The 18,730-nt window shown below is 42.7% G+C and overlaps 1 protein-coding gene across 1 annotated transcript in view; it reads left to right on the top strand.

The window, feature by feature from the left end:
* MDN1 (midasin AAA ATPase 1) overlaps positions 1 to 18,730 on the top strand; it is a 126,816-nt gene that overhangs the window by 77,755 nt on the left and 30,331 nt on the right. Inside the window, exons 59-73 of the mRNA XM_066612686.1 lie at positions 3,198 to 3,365; positions 3,748 to 3,962; positions 4,264 to 4,651; positions 5,424 to 5,533; positions 6,365 to 7,064; positions 7,339 to 7,500; positions 7,946 to 8,219; positions 9,311 to 9,546; positions 9,952 to 10,047; positions 10,768 to 10,862; positions 11,275 to 11,399; positions 12,400 to 12,537; positions 14,500 to 14,609; positions 14,906 to 14,979; positions 17,683 to 17,875. Of these exons, the coding sequence (XP_066468783.1) occupies positions 3,198 to 3,365; positions 3,748 to 3,962; positions 4,264 to 4,651; positions 5,424 to 5,533; positions 6,365 to 7,064; positions 7,339 to 7,500; positions 7,946 to 8,219; positions 9,311 to 9,546; positions 9,952 to 10,047; positions 10,768 to 10,862; positions 11,275 to 11,399; positions 12,400 to 12,537; positions 14,500 to 14,609; positions 14,906 to 14,979; positions 17,683 to 17,875 (3,084 nt within the window). The remainder of the gene's footprint in view (positions 1 to 3,197; positions 3,366 to 3,747; positions 3,963 to 4,263; positions 4,652 to 5,423; positions 5,534 to 6,364; positions 7,065 to 7,338; positions 7,501 to 7,945; positions 8,220 to 9,310; positions 9,547 to 9,951; positions 10,048 to 10,767; positions 10,863 to 11,274; positions 11,400 to 12,399; positions 12,538 to 14,499; positions 14,610 to 14,905; positions 14,980 to 17,682; positions 17,876 to 18,730) is intronic.

Genomic DNA, 18,730 nt, shown 5'->3' with positions numbered 1-18,730 from the left:
AAGCCAACTTTGCCAGACATGAATTCTGTGCTCATCCTTTCATTGCCTGTCTGCTTGCAGGCTATTAAAGCCCTCATCTCTTACTTCACTCAATTCCCCCTTCCCCTCTTTTAGAGTTCAGGTAATTAGAGAACAATAGATGTGAGGGGACAGTGAATATAAGAAGAGACTGACAAGACTAGAATTCCAAGTTTGATGGACAGGACTGAGTGAGGTGGTAGGGACAAAAAATGTTGTAATTTGGCTTAGGCTCTTTAGTGGAAGAGAAAGGTATTCTTTGCATGTAAACATGGGCAGAGTTTTGTACTTCTTCTTTCCCCTGAAAGAGTGTTCTTGCCAGCCACTGGGAGGCCTCTAAAAACCAGATGTACTGAAGCATCAAGGCCAGATGCAGAACTACTCAGACATAGAGGCCCTTCTGAGCAGTGAAAGACCGGCTGATCTGAACTAGTTCACTAGGTTGGCTGTAGAGGGTACAGTGGTGTCACTAGGATTTGCGTCACCTGGTGCAGGAGGCCTGTGCGTCACCCCATGCAGTGGGCAGGGCAACGCCCCAGGTGGTGGGTGTGGTGATGTGCCATTGCCCCACCCCCACTGGTTTTTTGGCTGTACCTTTTGTTAGATATTTCAGTGTGGTTTGTTTCATTGCATTCTGCATGAAATCATGCATTGATTGATATATAACATTATGGTATTCCTCCAAATTCTGATTTTAGTGATTTTGAAAACATATAGAGTCACGCACGCACGCACGCACACACACACACACACACACACACACTGTGTCAACTTACTAACAACTTATTGCAGCAGTAAGACTTTTTAGAATGACAATTTGTCCAGGACCCATTGGAAGTGATGTCATGGCCAGAAGTGATATCATCAAGCAAATTAAAATAAATAATTAAATAAGGGGGAGCCAGTCCTGTTCCACTAAGTGAATCTACTCTGAAGTAAGCCCTAGTGTGGTCAATGGGGCTTACTCTCAGGAAGGTGTGGGTCGGATTGCAGCCTGTGAGCTCAAGCCTATGCGTGTCTACTCTGAAGTAAGTCCCATAGTGGTCAATGGAGCTTACTCTGTAGTCTGCCTGCAATAACAAAGCCCCCTTAAAGAATCAGTGAGATTTCCAGCCCTCCCAGTGCCCAGTTTAAAGTTCTTCTGTTTCAGGCATATCAAGATAAAGAACCACCTGGCTTTGCAAGTGCAAAATAGAAAACTTCCCCATACCAGTTCAAGCCTCTTTTTTTGTCCTTTTTAGTGGGTGGGGGGGTGGGAGGCTGCCTTCTGGAGCATTTGTTGCACTCCAGCTCCATCGGATTGGGACCATTCTGGTGTCCTCACAGTCCCCTTTGCCTGGCCTGACCACCAGCCAAGGCACGTCTGCCTACTCGCAAGTAAACATGACTGTGAGGCTGCTTCGCTTTCCATAGGGCTCAAGAGATTCGCAGCTGGGAGGGAGGGACCTCCTTCTTGGGTGTTATGGGGGGCTGCACTCATTGGATCAGGACCATTCTGACTTCCTTTGAGTCCTCTGCCTACTCGTGAGTAAACGCGGCCACATGGCTTCGCTTTGGGCCCAATACACTAGCAGCTGGGAGGGAGGGACCTCCTTCTCAGGTGTTTTTGGGGGCTGCATTCATTGGATCGGGACCATTCTGGTGTCGTTGGATTACTCTCAGCCTGCCCTTTCCGACAGACTATGGCAAGTATGCATACTCGTGAGTAAACGTGCGATAGGGCAAACTTTCCATAGGGCTCCATGCATTTTTTCTTTCCGGTTTCTTGGCCATAACTTTTGAAGGAAAGGAGCGATTTAACTCTAGTTTTCTGCATTGCATTCCACTGGCCATTCCGCATCCAATGGTGTATGGCATGACGGGGTAGCTCCTAAAGCCACAATGTTAGCACGTCATCCCCCCAGGGCACATCCTCCCGTCGTGTCACCCGGTGCGGTCTGCACCCTCCTAGCGACGCCACTGAGAGGGTAGCAGGAATGTGGCTCTGTGTATCAACCTCCTCTCCCCCAAGAGTGAATAGGATTGGAAATGTCTAGTTTAAGAGACAAAGAGTGATTGTTATCTAGAGGAAGTGCTTCAAATGAATAAAGAGGGAAGCAGAGGCAGAAGTTGCCACCATTTGCTTCTCAGTCTGTGCTGGGTATAGCCTCTGTCATGGATTTTTAACCAGCTGAGAAAGGACTCTGAAACTATGTGTTTTTCTAGCCCTGGTATATGCTATAATTTCCTGGCCAGGGCTGGTTCTAACTGATGTCACTGTTTAGAGGTGACTTTTTAACTCCCAGCATAGTGCTGAAAATGGAAGGGCTTAATCAGTGCTCTTCCATCAGGGCAGACCCAAATTGAACTTGACCCTGTTTTGGACCTAACACAAGAATCTGCAAATCTCCCTTTTTTGCGCACGTGTGTGCGCGCACGCGAACATTACTATTGATTTTCTAATATTCCACCATAAATATGTTTTTCTGATCATCCCCGTTTTTGCTGAACAAAGGTCCAAGTCTAGTTGAAATAATTCATTGTGGGTTCAGAAGCGATCCTTATTTCTCGTTCACCCTTTTTGTGTCAAACTGCCACACTTTCATAAGGTTCATATATTCCCAGGCAGTCATCAACTTGACTTTCTGGAGAGTTCCTCTGTTTCCAGTTTCCCAGTCAGCAGGAAGGTGTATCTAAGAACTGGCATTGTGAGGTTGCTTACAGGTTTCAAGTACATGGGAATATTTTCTTTTTCTGCTTTAGTAAGTTCTTATGCCACTAGGTTAGAAAGTAAGTTCTTTCCCTCTTTTTCCTGTCTGCCTAGGTAGACTTGATATATACTGAGGGTGCTGAAATGACTTCCAGTATTATCTTTCTTGGAATTCCCCATTCCCTCCCATTTACTGTTTCTTCTAATAATGTTGCAGTGGCTCATTAGGAATAGAACTACATATGCAATAGTTTTGCATCTTGGGTTTCGTTTGTTCTTTCCCTATCCACATTTATTCCTTGGGGCTGGAAGATTTATTTTCATAGTTGGAAAAAGAAAAGCACCTGTCTTGCTAGCAACTTCAAGAAAATTTTAGCTAAAATGTTTAGGGTCCTAGGTGTAAACGTTGCACATGCTTTCCTAGAGCACTTTTTTTCTAATCACAAATAATTTTAGGAGTGCTTAAGTCTCCTGCACTTTCGTCCTTTAGGTTTCCTCAGAGGAGATTTCCCTCATGTGGTCAGAACTGGTGAGTGCTGCATTGGTGTCCTTCTGGAGAGGTACTGTAACTACAGATCCAGAACACTGGCTAACCTGGCAGCCAGCACTTCTGGAAATGAAGAAGATGTCAAAATCTCTCATGGCTTCTCCTGTTAAGGTTAGTGTGGGAAAACTTAAATGTTTAAAGCCTGGTTTGGGCTGACTCTGATCAAAACAGGCACTTCTGTAATGTGATAGAGTATACCTTTCTTACTGTCTTGTATTAGCTGCTAAGCCTGGCGCCAAGGAAGACTCGGCCTTTGGAAGCTTGAGAAGGTTTAAAGTACAGGCTCAACTCCCAAATTCTTGCACATTTCAATTCGTTTTTGTTCCTTCTGTGATTTTAATCAGTTGCGCAGTTGAACTGCCTGTTAATTGAAGGGAGGTTTTCAGTTATTACAGTAGTTACTGTTGCTGCTTTGTCCTGGTAGATAAACATTTCTCCCTCTTACAGCTTAAATGTGGAAATACTTACATGTATATTTTCTTTGATTGTTTAGGGTGTGGGTATTCTGAGTGGAGCTGTTTTCTCCAAGTGCCTCGCTGAAATTCTGACTAGCAGCAGCAAGTTGGACCAGTGGGATGTGACCGGCCTTCCTGTTTTGTCTGCCTCCAACGTGACGCTGGGGGGATGGCTGGAGAGAGCACGGCAGCTTTGGGAAGTCAGTGCGGTTTTGTGGACCAACCTGGCCTTTTCGTCCATGGCGGAATTTAGGTATTAGCAAGCAGTGATTATTCTCATGCTCTTGTCCTCTGGAGCCAGAAAAATTAGATGCTTTAGACATCTGGTCAGCTCTCAGTGATGAGCCTTAAAAGAGAACAGCTTAGGATGGAGTTGTAGTTGTACTCTGATATGCTGTCAGCAAAGCCTGTTGCTACAACCACTACTCCCTCCTTATACTCTTGCCTCTGTGTTGGCAGCAGCAGACCAGGTGGCATTCTGTTTGTAGCTGGATTTGGCTTTGGGTTCCTACTTCAGGTTTGGTTGAAAGATCACTCTTGTTGTCTTCTTTCAGGTTTACAGATTGCAGGTTGCAATGTGTCATGTTGCACAGGGAACTCGTGGCTCTTAAAGACCTGATTCCAGTAGCTCAGCAAGAGGTGTTTCTCCAGAACTGTGACAGGCTTTCGTCGAAGGACCCTGTGACTTTTCAGTTCCTTTGCAAAATACTCAGGGATGTTGCAGCTCAAGACATCTTGCCTGAAGAACTCCTCTGTCTTTGCCTAACTTGTTTGCAGCAGTTCTTTGAGCAGGAGGGGGGACCCCGCAACACGCCTGAGACAAGTCGGCGAGGCAGCCTTTGGGTGAACCTTGGTCTTCTGCAAATACATTTATGGCTTCCACAGACTCAGTTTGATCCTGCTGTGAAAAATGAATACAAACTCAAGTATGCAGAAGAAGAGGTATGTGTGTGAAACTAACGTGCGTTCCCTTGCCTGTATAATTTAATAGGATTAACAAATGATGTTACATTTCAGTGTGAAATGACTGTTAAAACAATAGCAACAGGTTATACAAATGCATGTAGGCTAAAGTAGCATTCCATGTTTGCTGTCACTTGGGGGGGAGAACAAATATAGTTATCTGTGAACAAGAGTACAGGTTCTTATTAATTTGCTAGGGCAGAAAATACATTTGTGTACTGGTGGTCAGATAAAGCCTATCAGGTGAATAAATGTTTTGCTTGAATATTTTCATATATAGTTTTCATATATTTTCATATATAGCCGCCTTGAGTCCCTTCAGGGAGAAAGGCGGGGTAGTAGTAGTAGTAGTAGTAGTAGTAGTAGTAGTAGTAGTAGTAGTAATAATAGTTAAACGCTTAGTATAGTTTCATACTTAGTCTAACTGAATACTTAGATTTCCCCTAGTCCTCTTGGAATATGATAGCCCAAATAACACAACTTCCATTGTGTTCTTCTGCTTTCAGCCAAATACATCTAGGAAGTTTACAGTAAGGAAGTGAGGGTGTCAGTCCCCAGCCCCTGGAATTCAGAAGCGTACTGCTTCTCTAGTCCAATCAGTCATGACAAATAACCATCCTGTCTTGCCAAAGATATGCAGCAGCCTGAACTGCTTCTTGTTTCTTAGTACATGACAGCACTTCCCATGTGAGTGATGGCAGAATATTTTTTTGAGTCACCAAACATGCCCATTTTTGTCTCATGCTTTCAGTTGCACCACCTAGAATGTGAATGGAAGACACGCACGGTGTCAACTCAGTTGCAGACAGGGAAGGATCTTGAAGATGAAGCTATCAGAAGTCACAGTCACCCTCATATCAGGTAACGGTTGTTGTTGTGGAATGAGATGCCTTGGGAACTTGGTCGTGTTTACTATCTTGTTTCCAAATTTGAAAGGATTCTGGTGGACAGCCAAAGTAGTCCAGTAAGCTGTGGGTTCAAATCCTTACTTAAGTCATTGACTTGCACAGTGACTCTCAAATCATAGGATTCTTACCATTTTGCCTGTCATCCTTGGTTTGCCATCTGAATGTAGACTGGGGAAATATAATGACTGACTTACAGAGTTTTTTTCAAGAACAGACATGTTATTCTGGACATTGGTGCCCATCTGACTTATACTTTAGATCAGATTCTTCCAAACCCCAATCTGGGGCCTGGATCCAGGGTTTGGGGAAAGCCTTCCTGGAACCTCCAAGCGGCTCTTTTTCCAAGTAGATCTGGGCACTGGGATGCTCTGGGCAGTTGTGTCTGCCCAGATGTCCCATTGCACAGCCTTCTGGAATGCTAGGCAACAGACGTGGCTGCCAAGTGCATCCTGATGCCCGGGTCTACTTGGAATAAGAGCTGTGTGGAGGCAGAATGGTAAGCTCTGGTCCAAAGAGGGACCGGTTTTCTGTCAGATAGCGGTCACAAATTTGGTGACTGCTGCTGTAGGTGAAAGGCTTTTATATGTTGATTTGTAGAGCTATACAGAGTTTTGCTTGAGTTCTGAGAGCCAAAAGAGAAAAGTGAAGCATTAAAATTGGGTGAAGGTGACAGTGCTTAGTTCTTATTATGTCAGAAGGGTGATTTGTTCACTTCAGAGGTTGTTGTGGTTGAACCTTTTAACAATGAGCTGAATTTAACATCCTTCAATTTGTCATGACTCAGGATGTTATGCCAAAGAATCCAGAAGCTGAAGGATGAAATTGCCACCCTGAACCAAAAGCGAGCCTATAGACCACAGGTTCCTTCGTACAACTCCTTATACCAAGACGTTTATCAGTATGCCGGCAGCATTGCCCAGATTTCAAAGGTCCAGGATCTAGTCTCTCGCTTTCTGCAAATCATCCATGGAGAGAAACCCCAGTCGCTCCAGGCAGTGCAAAATGTGCTCAGGGAAGAAGAGGTCTGGCAGGAGTCGCACCATCAGTTTAGGAAACATTTGGCAGAGGACTATGCCGCCTTCCCTGATGTGGTCACTCCATTGCAGGCTGCCATTTTGCAGCTGCAGCATGGCCTGAGACTGGTGGCTTCTGAAGTCCATCGAACAGCACTGAGCACTTTTGTGTGTCCAGCGAAACTTGGCACCATTGTTGCTTCTCTGCTGTCATTTCCTTCTGTGGACAGCACCTTCCCCACTTACCTGTCCCATGCAGATGCTTTGTGCTCTGTGAACTCTCTAGATGTCCTCCATGGCCTCAAGAGACTCTCTCTGAAACACTCTGCTGAAAGGCCTGACAGTGAGCAGAGGATGTGCCTTACCCAGGAGCAGTTGCTTGTGAATGCTCTGTTGTACCTTCGTTGCCATGTGCTGTCCAAGGGAGAACTGGATCATACAACGCTTCAGCTTTTTCGACATTTGTGTCAGGTATGATGTCCTAGTTTAAAGAGCATGTATATGGTTACGTTTTGGAGCCCTGGAAGGGAGATTATTGCCATCCTTTCCCCCCATATCTCTCAGGAAAGGTGTGGTGTTTTTCTTAGCAGTTTAGATTAAAATCCAGTATAGATGCATGAGCTAAGTGAACGTTGATAATTCAAGCACTGCTGATTCAATGCTTGTGCCAGACGTATGTGGAATTTGTGTGCACAGCTGTGTTGCAATATTTGGGTCAGACCTCTCCATTTTCTTAACGTCTTAGGTAATTATAAATGAATGGGATGAACAAGAACGTCAGGCCCAGGAAGAGGAGGAACAGAAAAACAGTCTCTTTAGATACAGGACCAAGAGCCATGGGACTGGCCTGACTGAAGAAGAGGAAGAAGAAAGAGATTTCAGGAGAACATTTCCGCTTCATGAGAAGGTAGAAAAACACTGCTTGAAACAAAAATTGGGTGTGGAATTCTTTTTAAGTATACTGAGAGCCATCAATGTGGTAGGTTGACTGGAGCCTTAGGTTCGTTGCTCAGATCTACCATGGATCTGCTAGATGTTTTTCAAGAAGCCATTGTAGTATGTTGTTCTCAGATCTGTCCTTAAAACTGAGAACATCATCAGCTTAACTCACAAGGTGGTTCTGAGCACACAGAGTGAGGAGACTGGACAAGCCTGCAGACTGCACATCTAGGAAAGCAATATACTATGATACATACTCTGTCTTTAGAACTGCCACGTATTAAGTGATTGTATAATTCTACTTCTGTGTGTCAAAAACACAAATAGGTGTTTTTTGAGATCTGTAAGCTTTTGATGCCTGATACAGTACTATAAGTTGATGTTAAATGGATCTTTTCGATGTGATTTAACAGGATTTTGAAGATGTAACTACTCAGGCAAGCCTCGAAGGAGAAATGAAAACTGAAGTTGATTTAGAAGATGAAGAGGTCCCTGAGAAGCCTCTTCTTTCCCAACACTCCATGAGAACCGTCATGACAGTTCATCAACAACTATGCCTCAGCTTTGCAAGGTCCCTGTGGTATCAGCAAAGTCCACCCTCCCATCAGGCTAAGCACCATCTGAGTGCATTTCTTTCCTGTTACCAGACTGGCACTTCGCTGGTGGCTCACTTCTATCCTTTGATTGGTAAGGCGTTTCTCTTGCATTATTAAGTATTCTGTACTTCTGTGGTTTGCAACTTTCCCCTGTGGGAAGCACATCAACTTGTCTGCCATAAAAATCACATGCATTCCTACCCAAGACAGCTCCTTCTTTGTATTCAGAATCCTGTTTCCTCGCTCATGCTTGCGGTGTTTATTGCCAAATGAGTAGTGGCAATGAAGAGACAAAATGACTTCATGTTTTTCCTGCTTAAATGATAAACATGTTTTGATTTGCTTTCAGTTTAGTTGTATTTGTAGAACATTGTTGGGCAATAGGGTAGGAGAAATTTCACTGGGCTAGGTAAATGGAACTGGTTATGAAAAGGCCAATCTGAGGCTGCAGTCTTTTCTGGGAGTAAGCCCATTGAACACAGTGAGTTCTGAATAGACATGCATAAGATTGTAGTGTTACTCTTCCCCCTCTCCTTTTCATGAGTCAGCTGGCTGTTTGTGATGGCCATAATTAGTTGCTCTACATATCATGTAACCCTCGCCTCAGGGAAATAATAATTCACTGAAATAAGTGTGAGAGAGAGAGAGTGTATTCCTTATCCTGAGTCAGATGATTGGCCCATCTAGCTTAGTATTGTCTACTCTGACTCACGGCAGTTCTCCAGGGTTTCAGAAAGGAATATTTCTCTGCCCTGCCTTCTGCATGCAAGGCAGGTACTTTACCACTGACCTACAATTCCTCCCTGATCTTGCATTTATAATGAGGAAGGCACGATATGTTGATCTTGAATCCCATAAGACAAAACTGAGTAACTGCTTAATGGGGGGGGGGAGAGGTTTAAGTGCCTCAAAATCCAAGTACTTAGACTGGTTCATAGCAAGGAGGTGGGGCACAAAACCTGAAGGTGCTTGCCAGACAGCATGCTTTTGAGGTGTGCTCTCTGTGTGCTCCATCTCCTTGTTCATGGTTTAAAGGCTTTTGGGGTATGCTTTCACCTTAGGTATGGAAAACTTGACCCAGAAGCAAGGACCAGACCGCAGAGTGCTGTTTGGCCATCACAAGGAAGGATGATGCATTTTTCCACGGAACTTTGCAACTTCTCCTTCCTCTTTAAATCTTAGGTTCTGAAATGAACAATAATCTTCATGGAAGCCAGCTACTAGCAAGCACAATACTGCAGAATACACTATTTGAAGAAGGGGCTTCAGAGCTTTTCCTGCAGCACGAAGGCCCATATGACTTCTATCATCACCCTAATATTCAGCAAGTACGACAGTGCCAACCTGTGCTGGAGGACCTCACTAAAGAAGTGAAGGCACTGTTACAAGAATGGCCTGAACACCCTGCACTTGTGCAGGTAAGAGGCTGTCACAGTTTAAATTTCCAAGGATTTAAAATGGGATTTACATGTCGGCATCAATGGTGCACGTGGAACATTAGTTAACTAGTCACTGTTTCATTTATATTTGTTATCATTTATGGGCTGGATAATACCTGCCAAAAAGCCATATACACCACTTATTGCTCAACAGTGCAGTCCTTTGCCCACTGAATCCAGTAGGCTTACTTTCTCATGTTGAGGCCTGCAGCCCTAATTTTATAGTTATCCAGCCGCATTTAATTTACAAAAAATCAGTTACACAGGTTGCATTCCAAGTCTGTATCTCTTCTGAGCAAACAAAAACAAAAAACAGTTCTATAGCTTAATTAGTCTGAAGCTTTTAGAAAGTGATAGCCAGAAACATTGTCTTTCGTTTTGCAGCTCTTGGTTGTGATGGACAGAATTCGTAGCTTTTCACTCTCCAGTCCCCTCTCAAAGTTCCTGAATGGATTAGAAATTCTGCTTGCCAAGTCTCAGGTCAGAAATTGGAGGGGGTGGGTCAATGTTTGAGGTGTGGGTGGGTGAGTGGGTGGGTGGAGATCTACTGCTTTGAGAGAGAGAGAACTACTTTTCTCAAATTGTTATAGTTCACCTGATTTGTAGTAGAACCAGAACTACAAATCAAATAGACATGTCCCCATACCTGTGGGGTTCTGTTCCAGGGAAACAGTGGAAACAGTAACCACGGATATGGTGGACGATTAATAGTGTGTGCCCTTACTCATCCATTAGCTTTGTTTAAAAATTTACAGGCAAAGTGTTTTTTGCTTTAGCAGGTCACTGTAAGCATTCAAGCTTCTAGTGCAATGTGAGCAGGCTGCCCACAGCTTGAATGCTTAATGAAAGTAGATTTAACTGTAGGTAGCAGGAAGTTAACTGCTTCCTGTTACAAGTCAATCTAGTTTTGTCAAGCATTCAGGCTGCAGATAGCCTGTTCACATCGTACTGTAAACTTGAATGCTTATAGTGACGTGTTAAAGCAAGAAATGTTTTGCCAACAATGCTAATGGGCTTGGGTGGGGGGGTCAGATCAACAGATATGGGAGCCCACCTGCAGTTGAGGAGTTCTAGTGAAATCTCATTCTGTGTAGAATGAAGATATTTTTAAAGTATAATTAATAGACAAGAAAGGTTTTTTCATCCTCTTGTCATAAATTACATTTGTTTTTGTTTTAAAATTGTTCTTTCCTCTTCTAGGACTGGGAGGAGACAGCTAGTAAATCTGTGTCTCTCAGGAAGCACCTTGATTCGGTCACTCAACTTATCATCCAGTGGCGTAAACTAGAGCTGAAGTACGTAATGTCCACTCTCTTCACTTTTCTCATTTACAAGCCATGATTACTGGTGGTGAGCTATGTGCATAGTATCTGAAGGAGAAAGCAGAAGGGATTCTGGTCCCTTGACCCAACTAATCCACATTCTTTCAAAAATTGGTCACAAAATATATTGTACATACAGCATATAACTTTACGTTACTTAAGAACATTGATTATTGATTTAGAACAAATTCTTTTAGTTTCCATATTGAAGAATTGAGACTTGTTGGTGCAGAATACACGTGCCTTCTTTGTTACTGTAAAAACAATTGTCTCAGTGAAAATCTGCTTCCTCAAATGGGAGTGTGCATTGATGTCCTTAAAGTGCAATTTCTGGTTTTGAAGTTCGTTCATTGATTGATCTGAATTTTTCCTCCTGCTTTATCAGCTGTTGGTCTATTAGCCTGGACAACACAATGAAACATCACACAGAAAAATCTATGAAACACTGGTTTTCAGTTTATCAGATGATTGAGAAATATAAGCAAGAACAAGCAGAGAAGACAAATGAAGGTAACTTTTTTCAGTTATCAATGTTTTAATACTGGTGTTACAAAAGAAAGCCAAGCTGTTAATTTAAGCCACTGGAGTATCTCTATGAATTGCTAGATATGTATGTATGTATGGTACATGTGCTTCATTGTATACAATTCACACCAGCATTTGCAGATTTGTAAGTGTAACATATTGCCCAATTAAAGTGAAATGCAGAACTTATCTCACTGTATAGTATGTTGAGAAATCATGTTGCTTCATTTGGTATTATTTCTCAGTGCTTCACAGGCAAAAGCTTTCCTCAATAAATACTAGCAGTCCAAAATACATTTTATGTTGGCCATAAAAACAATCTTTGGTTATAGCTGGACAGGCTTTTTCTTGTAATGCAAAAAGTGTTAATATTCTGGCATAATGAAGCTTTGGATACATATTAAAAGTGATTTCTCCCTTTTAATACTTTAGTTTTCAACCAGTCTCAGATCGACAAAATCTCAGCTTTTGACAAAAAAAAATTGGCAATCTAATCTTAAAATGCACATTTTCTCCTCCCACTCTCTCCTGCTTTCTAGTATCCCCCTCTCCACTTGTGCAGAGTGGTTAAGGGGATGGTTGGCACCAACCTTAACCATATTTATCACTCACCAGGATATTGTTTAACCAGGATCAGTATCAAAATTTGTGGTTTAAAGTGTGTTTTGTATGCTAGTTTAAGGGAAATCCTGGTTAATGTTGATGATTCTCTCCATCATGGTTAGAAGAGTTTGCCTCAAAGAGAGGGGAAACATGTATCCCTTAGCCTGGAACCAGTTTCTTAATAATGGTAAATGCATCTTGTGTGTGCAAGGGGCCTGTACTACGCTGTTTTTAAAGTGACAGAGGTTGCTTCTGTCAGTCCCTTTTGACTTCAACTCTTGCTTGCTTGAAGCCACATACTTAAGGGGAAAAAGTCAAAATCAGTTTGAATGATGTGTCTCTGTCCCCTTATCTCCTATCTCTCCTGCAATTCGCACTTTAGAAGTGACTTTAACAGCAGTGGTCACTGCACTTCAAGCTTTCATAGAAGGATCAACGCTGGGGGAATTTCATGCACGACTTCAAATGCTGTTGGAATTTCATTGCCATGTCTTACTAATGCCACAGGTGGAAGGAAATGGTAGGTATTTGTTTTAAACGAGGCAAAATTCTTCCTATCTTTGATCAGGGCTAGACAATGTTTTATATAGAAGCTCAGTAGATCTTCATATTTGTTTTGAGAATTCATTGGTAGCCTTGATTATTCATTTATTTTTGCATTACCCAGTAATAATTGGATTAGGAATCCCTTTCTCCCTGCCTGATACCAGGCAGTGATTTAGACACTGGGACATCATCCTCTCTATCCACTAAGAGGGCAAGATCTTAATAGAAGAAAGACATAGCGGGGGGGGGGAGGTTATAGTAAGATCTCCCACTACCTGCCTAGCTCAGGATTTGCGCTAATCACTGTTTAGAACTCAAACCATAGTTTTGCAACAGGCAAGCCAGTGGTTTTTAGAGCCACTTATCTGCTTTCATTTTCCATCTACTCAGCACTCATGTTCATAGGACCATTCCATGGTGCAGCAGGTTCTGGAGGCAGATCAATAGCTAAAACTGTGGTTTGGCAATTTAGACATCATGCCAAGCCACAGTGAGCACATGCTGTGATTTGCAAAGCCTGATCAAACCATGATTTCTAATTCCAGTTTGTGAGCTTGATCACAAACCAAGGTTTGTTCATTCAGGCATTGCAGCAAATTGTTCAACTACCTTGCTGGAATTGTGCTTTGTGGTGTTTGGTTCCAGGCTAAAATTTACCAAACTGTACTCTATATGTTTCACATTCCAATGTAAATGATCAGTGCCTTTTTAAATTAAAAAAAAAATGCAGTTTCAAGCAAAAGGTTTAGTTCTTCTTATTCTCTAGGATTAATATTAAATATTTAGAAGTAATTTTAGATGCCTACCAAAACTTTACAGTAAACAGAGAGAATATTAAGTTGAAAACTGCAGTTTTCTCCAGCGAATGAAGAAATAGGGCTGTTCTGCCATAGAACTAGAATTTTTCTCCTGGTCTTGGCAGAACATTGAACAAGAGACGGATCCTGTTGGGCTCTGCATACCATTAGGGATCGACTCTCCAAAAGTAGTAGCAACTGCTTCAACTGACCCATACTTCAGCTCAATATGTAAAACTTAATCCTTCCTCTGAATCGCACTAAGAATTGATGGATTGTGTTAAGAACATAAGAACAGCCCCACTGGATCAGGCCATAGGCCCATCTAGTCCAGCTTCCTGTATCTCAGAGCAGCCACCAAATGCCCCAGGAGCACACCAGATAACAAGAGACCTGCATCCTGGTGCCTCCCTTGCATCTGACATAGCCCATTTCTAAAATCAGGAGGTTGCACACACACATCGTGGCTTGTAACCCTTAATGGATTTTTCCTCCAGAAACTTGTCCAATCCTCTTTTAAAGGCATCTAGGCCAGATGCCATCACCACATCCTGCAGCAAGGAGTTCCACAGACCAATCACGCTGAGTAAAGAAATATTTTCTTTGGTCTGTCCTAACCCTCCCAACACTCAATTTTAGTGGATGTCCCCTGGTTCTGGTGTTACGTGAGAGTGTAAAGAGCATCTCTCTATCCACTTTATCCTTCCCATGCATAATTTTGTATGTCTCAATCATGTCCCCCCTCAGGCGCCTCTTTTCTAGGCTGAAGAGGCCCAAACGCCATAGCCTTTCCTCATAAGGAAGGTGCCCCAGCCCAGTAATCATCTTAGTTGCTCTCTTTTGCACCTTTATAATTTCAACTATGTCCTTTTTGAGATGTGACCACCAGAACTGGACACAATACTCCAGGTGTGGCCTTACCAGCGATTTGTAAGTGTTCTTTGTGGCACTGCAAACAAGATGAACATTTTGCCTCCCCTCCCCCATTCTTTGGTCTATTTTTGTGGTGGATGAACCATTCTGCGAAGTGTCCCCTGTTTCGGTTTGACCCTACTTTTTAATTATCCCTACCTGGGAGGTAGACCACTGGTGTTCAAGGGGGCAAGAATATTTTTGAATGAAATTTATTTTATTTTTAGACATGCTGTGCAATGTATTGTGGAATCTATACAACTATTATAAGCAGTTCTCAGAAAGTGTCCAGGCCAGACTGACTGAACTTCGGCAACCTATAGAAAAAGAGCTGAAGGTGAGTGTAAGAATTCTTGATATGATAACTGACTTTGTCCATGGCTGTCAGAAGTAAAGCCGAAGCTTGGGATAAAAGGATTGGTAGCTGCCTTGAGTGCTATTTTCTGGTGTGGAAAGGCAGGATATAAATTCTGCAAATAAATAAATAAATAAAACTAACACGAATAGGAATTATACACAAATAGATGCTGATAGCTAAGTACCTGTTTTCAAATTGGAAAAATGTACCCTAATATTTCATTATTTCCTTTTAAAATATTGTAGTTCCCCAACTTAATTTGTTTTACTTTGCAGGAATTTGTGAAAATCTCTAAGTGGAATGATGTCAGCTTTTGGGCTGTAAAGCAGTCAGTGGAGAAGACTCATAGGTAAGTCTTATGTTTTGAGATATCAACGATTTTGGACATTGATTCACTTAAATTGGACATTAACACAAACCATTTGGACACTGTTTTATGTTTAGGGCTGTTCTTCTCTTTTGGCCTTCCTCAGGCTTTCTTAAAACTCACTGTGAGAAGTGATAAGGAAAGGTAGATGCAAATTAAATCAATAATAGATTGAAATTCTGTGCCAACCCATAAAGGCCAAGGCAGCCATCTCAATCTGGTAAGCCTTTGATGTTGCCATTACAATCCAAGCCAGAGGGCTACCTGGCCAGCCTCCATGAACCAGCAAGCAACTGAAGAGTAGGACTGGATCCCCTGCTAACTTTACTGACCTTAGAATGCACACCAAATAACATACTCCTGCCTTCTTTGCCTGCACTATACCACTTGCAGGGGAACTAGCCTTTAGCTTCTCCATGCCTCATTGAGCCTCAGACAGCAACACAAGGTCTGATAGAAATATGTCTGCTTCAGTGGTGGTCAGGTGTACTCCAGCACCTCTGAAAAGACAAGACAGCAAATGGATCCATTTGGTTCCATCTCCTTTTTCATGTCACTCTTAACCTTTTGCCCATCTATCTTGGCTAAGAAGCTCCTCTCTGCACCCTGCGCAGCAAAAGTTTGAACCAAAGGGTGTTCACCCCTGGAATCCATTATCTGAAGACAACAAAATCTCTAAACACCTATGGTCTTAAGGACAAACATGTCCTCTGATTCAGGTTGCTCTTGCCTCAGTGTGTCAATAATTGCCTTGGAGTCCTTACTGCGCTGATTCCTGCTCAGTTAGGTTCTATCCCCTGAATCCCAGGCGCTGATCCGGTGCCAGAAGGATCAGCCCAGCTCTTGTGAGAGGGTGGGACTGGTAAGTTTGGCTTGTGCACAACTTGCAGTTCATGGACCAGGATACTGTAAAAGTAAACGGCCTCTAACTAGCCTGCATGTGCCTAACGTGTCAGTTTGATAAGAATAATCTTTCCACTATTGCACAAATAGCCTACGAACCAGTGTTAAGTCACTTGGGAATCACTGTGGCGTCACTACGGGGGTGCGGGGGGTGCAGGCCGCACTGGGTGACACGCCGGAGGGGTGACACGCCGGGGGATGATACGCTAAAATCACGGCATTAGGAGCTACCCCGTCATGCCATACACCGTTGGATGCGGAATGTAGTGCAAAACACCAGAGTGAAATAGCTCCTTTCCTTCAAAAGTTATGGCCAAAAAACTGGAAAGAAAAAATGAATGGATCCCTATGGAAAGTGAAAGTGAGATGTATTGTGCATTTAGTCACGAGTAGGCATACTTGCCATAGTCCGTCGGAAAGGGTAGACTGAGAGGAATCCAACGACACCAGAATGGTCCTGATTCAGTGAATGCAGCCTCAAAAAACACCCAAGAAGGAAGTCCTATCTCTCCCAGCTGCGAGTCTGTTGAGCCTGAAATGAAGCCATGTGGCCGCATTTACTCATGAGTAGGTGAACTTGCCTTTCCATCGGAAAGGGCAGGCTGAGAGGACTCCAAGGACATAGAATGGTCCTGATCCAATGAATGCAGCCCCCACAAAACACCCAAGGAGGTCCCTCCCAGCTTCGAATCTGTTGAGCCCTATGGAAAGTAAAGCAGCCTCACAGTTACATCCACTTGCGAGTAGGCAGACTTGCCTTGGTTTGTGATCAGGCCAGGCAAAGGGGAATGTGAGGACACCAGCATGGTCCCGATCTGATGGAGCTGGAGTGCAACAAATGCTCCAGAAGGCAGCCCCCCCCCCCCCCACCACTAAAAAGAACAAAAAAGAGGCTTGAACTGGTAAGGGGAATGTTTTCTATAAAGCCAGGTAGCTCTTTATTTTGATATGCCTGAAATAGAAGAACTTTAAACTGGGCACTGGAGAGGGCTGGAAATCTCACTGATTCTTTTTGGGGGGTTGTTATTGCAGGCAGACTACAGAGTAAGCTCCATTGACCACTCTGGAACTTACTTCTGAGTAGAGATGCATAGGCTTGAGCTCACAGTCTGCAATCCTGTCCACACTTTCCTGAGAGTAAGCCCCATTGACCACTATGGGACTTACTTCAGAGTAGATTCACTTGGCGGAACAGGACTGGCTCCCCCTTATTAAATTATTTCTTTTAATTTAATTATTTATAATTAATTATTTAATTATTTATTTTAATTTGCTTGATGATGTCACTTCTGGCCATGACATCAAGTCCTGGATAGATTGTCATTCTAAAAAGTGGGTCCATGTGCTAAAAGTTTGAGAACTGCTGCAATAAGGTGTTAGTAAGTTGACACAGGTGTGTGTGACTCTACAAGTTTTCAAAATCACTAAAATCAGAATTCGGAGGAATAGCACCATCATGTTATATATCATTCAATGCGTAATTTCATGCAGAATGCAACGAAACAAACCGCATTGAAATATCTGTGTTGTAACAAAAGGTACAACCAAAAAACCAGTGTGGGCAGGGCGATGGTACATGACCACGCACACCACCTGGGCCGACGTGCAGGCCTCCCACACCGGGTGACATGAATCCTAGTGACGCCACTGACTGTATTGGACTGTTCAATTTATTGGATTAACAATTGGATTGTATGCAGTGCTGGACTATGTCAGTTACTTTTACCATTTTGTCATAGCACTCAGGTACACAGAGATAATTCTTTTTATCCTTGTCTTTAGGACGCTGTTTAAATTTATTAAGAAGTTTGAAGCTGCTCTGAGTGAACCTTGTCAATCTGCCTTAGTGGAGACAACCAAAGAACAACTAGTCTCTTCGCAGAGGCAGGAAATGGCTGACAATCAAGAAACTAAAATCCAAAACTTGAATGACATGCTAAGAAGAAAACTGACTGCTAGAACATATGCTGTTCAGGTATGTGGAATTTTAACCTGCATTCAGGTAAAACATTTAGCATTTTTACCTGTGTGTTGGATTCCCTATATGCACATACAAATAATTCTGTGTGTTTGTGCACATATAAATCACTGTTAGAAGCGTTTGTATTTGTGAGAACATGAAATGTGAAAATGGCACTAAGGAACATAAATTTAATACTCAGTGTTGTCTTACTAAAATGTGAGCTCATGTGGCTTTTAGGGCTCCATAATTTAAAAGTGGTACAGAGTTTTGGGACTGTGCAAACCTCAGATGGAGAATTGCACGTTCAAACGTTTTTATAGAAGAAATCCCCTGTGAATGGAAAACTAGCATGACAGAAAAGAGTTTTTTCTAGTCTCTTCACTGACGTTTAGTATGTGCGAACAGTTCCTTACTTTGGGAGAGGACTCAGGCATGCAGTTCCCCACCTGCAGCTCAAAATGGTGCATTCCCAAGAACTCTGTACCACAAGATTTCTGCATGTCTGGATACTATTGGAATATCTTGCATTATAATCATTCAGTTGGTCAAGAACACAGTCTAACGTAAGAATTGGCTTGCTTATCAGGCCACAGGTACGAGGGTCGCCCAGAAAGTAATGCACCACATTTTTTTCTCAGCCTACAGTAATGGTACGAATGCGAAACTTTAGATATATATTATTTGAATTTTCAGGAGTGCGCACACAAATTTTTGGTTTCTTCAGACAGATAGCGTAGCTGCAGCAGTGTTTCGAAATGGCATCTGTAAGTGATGTACGTTACAAGCAGCGTGTCGTCATTGAATTTCTCACTGTGGAGAAAGAAACTGTTGGGAACATTCACAAACGTTTGTGTACAGTTTATGGGG

Source organism: Tiliqua scincoides, chromosome 1 (assembly GCF_035046505.1).
Source record: "Tiliqua scincoides isolate rTilSci1 chromosome 1, rTilSci1.hap2, whole genome shotgun sequence".
NCBI classification, from domain to species: domain Eukaryota; kingdom Metazoa; phylum Chordata; class Lepidosauria; order Squamata; family Scincidae; genus Tiliqua; species Tiliqua scincoides.
This window is presented reverse-complemented; position numbering and strand designations above follow the sequence as displayed.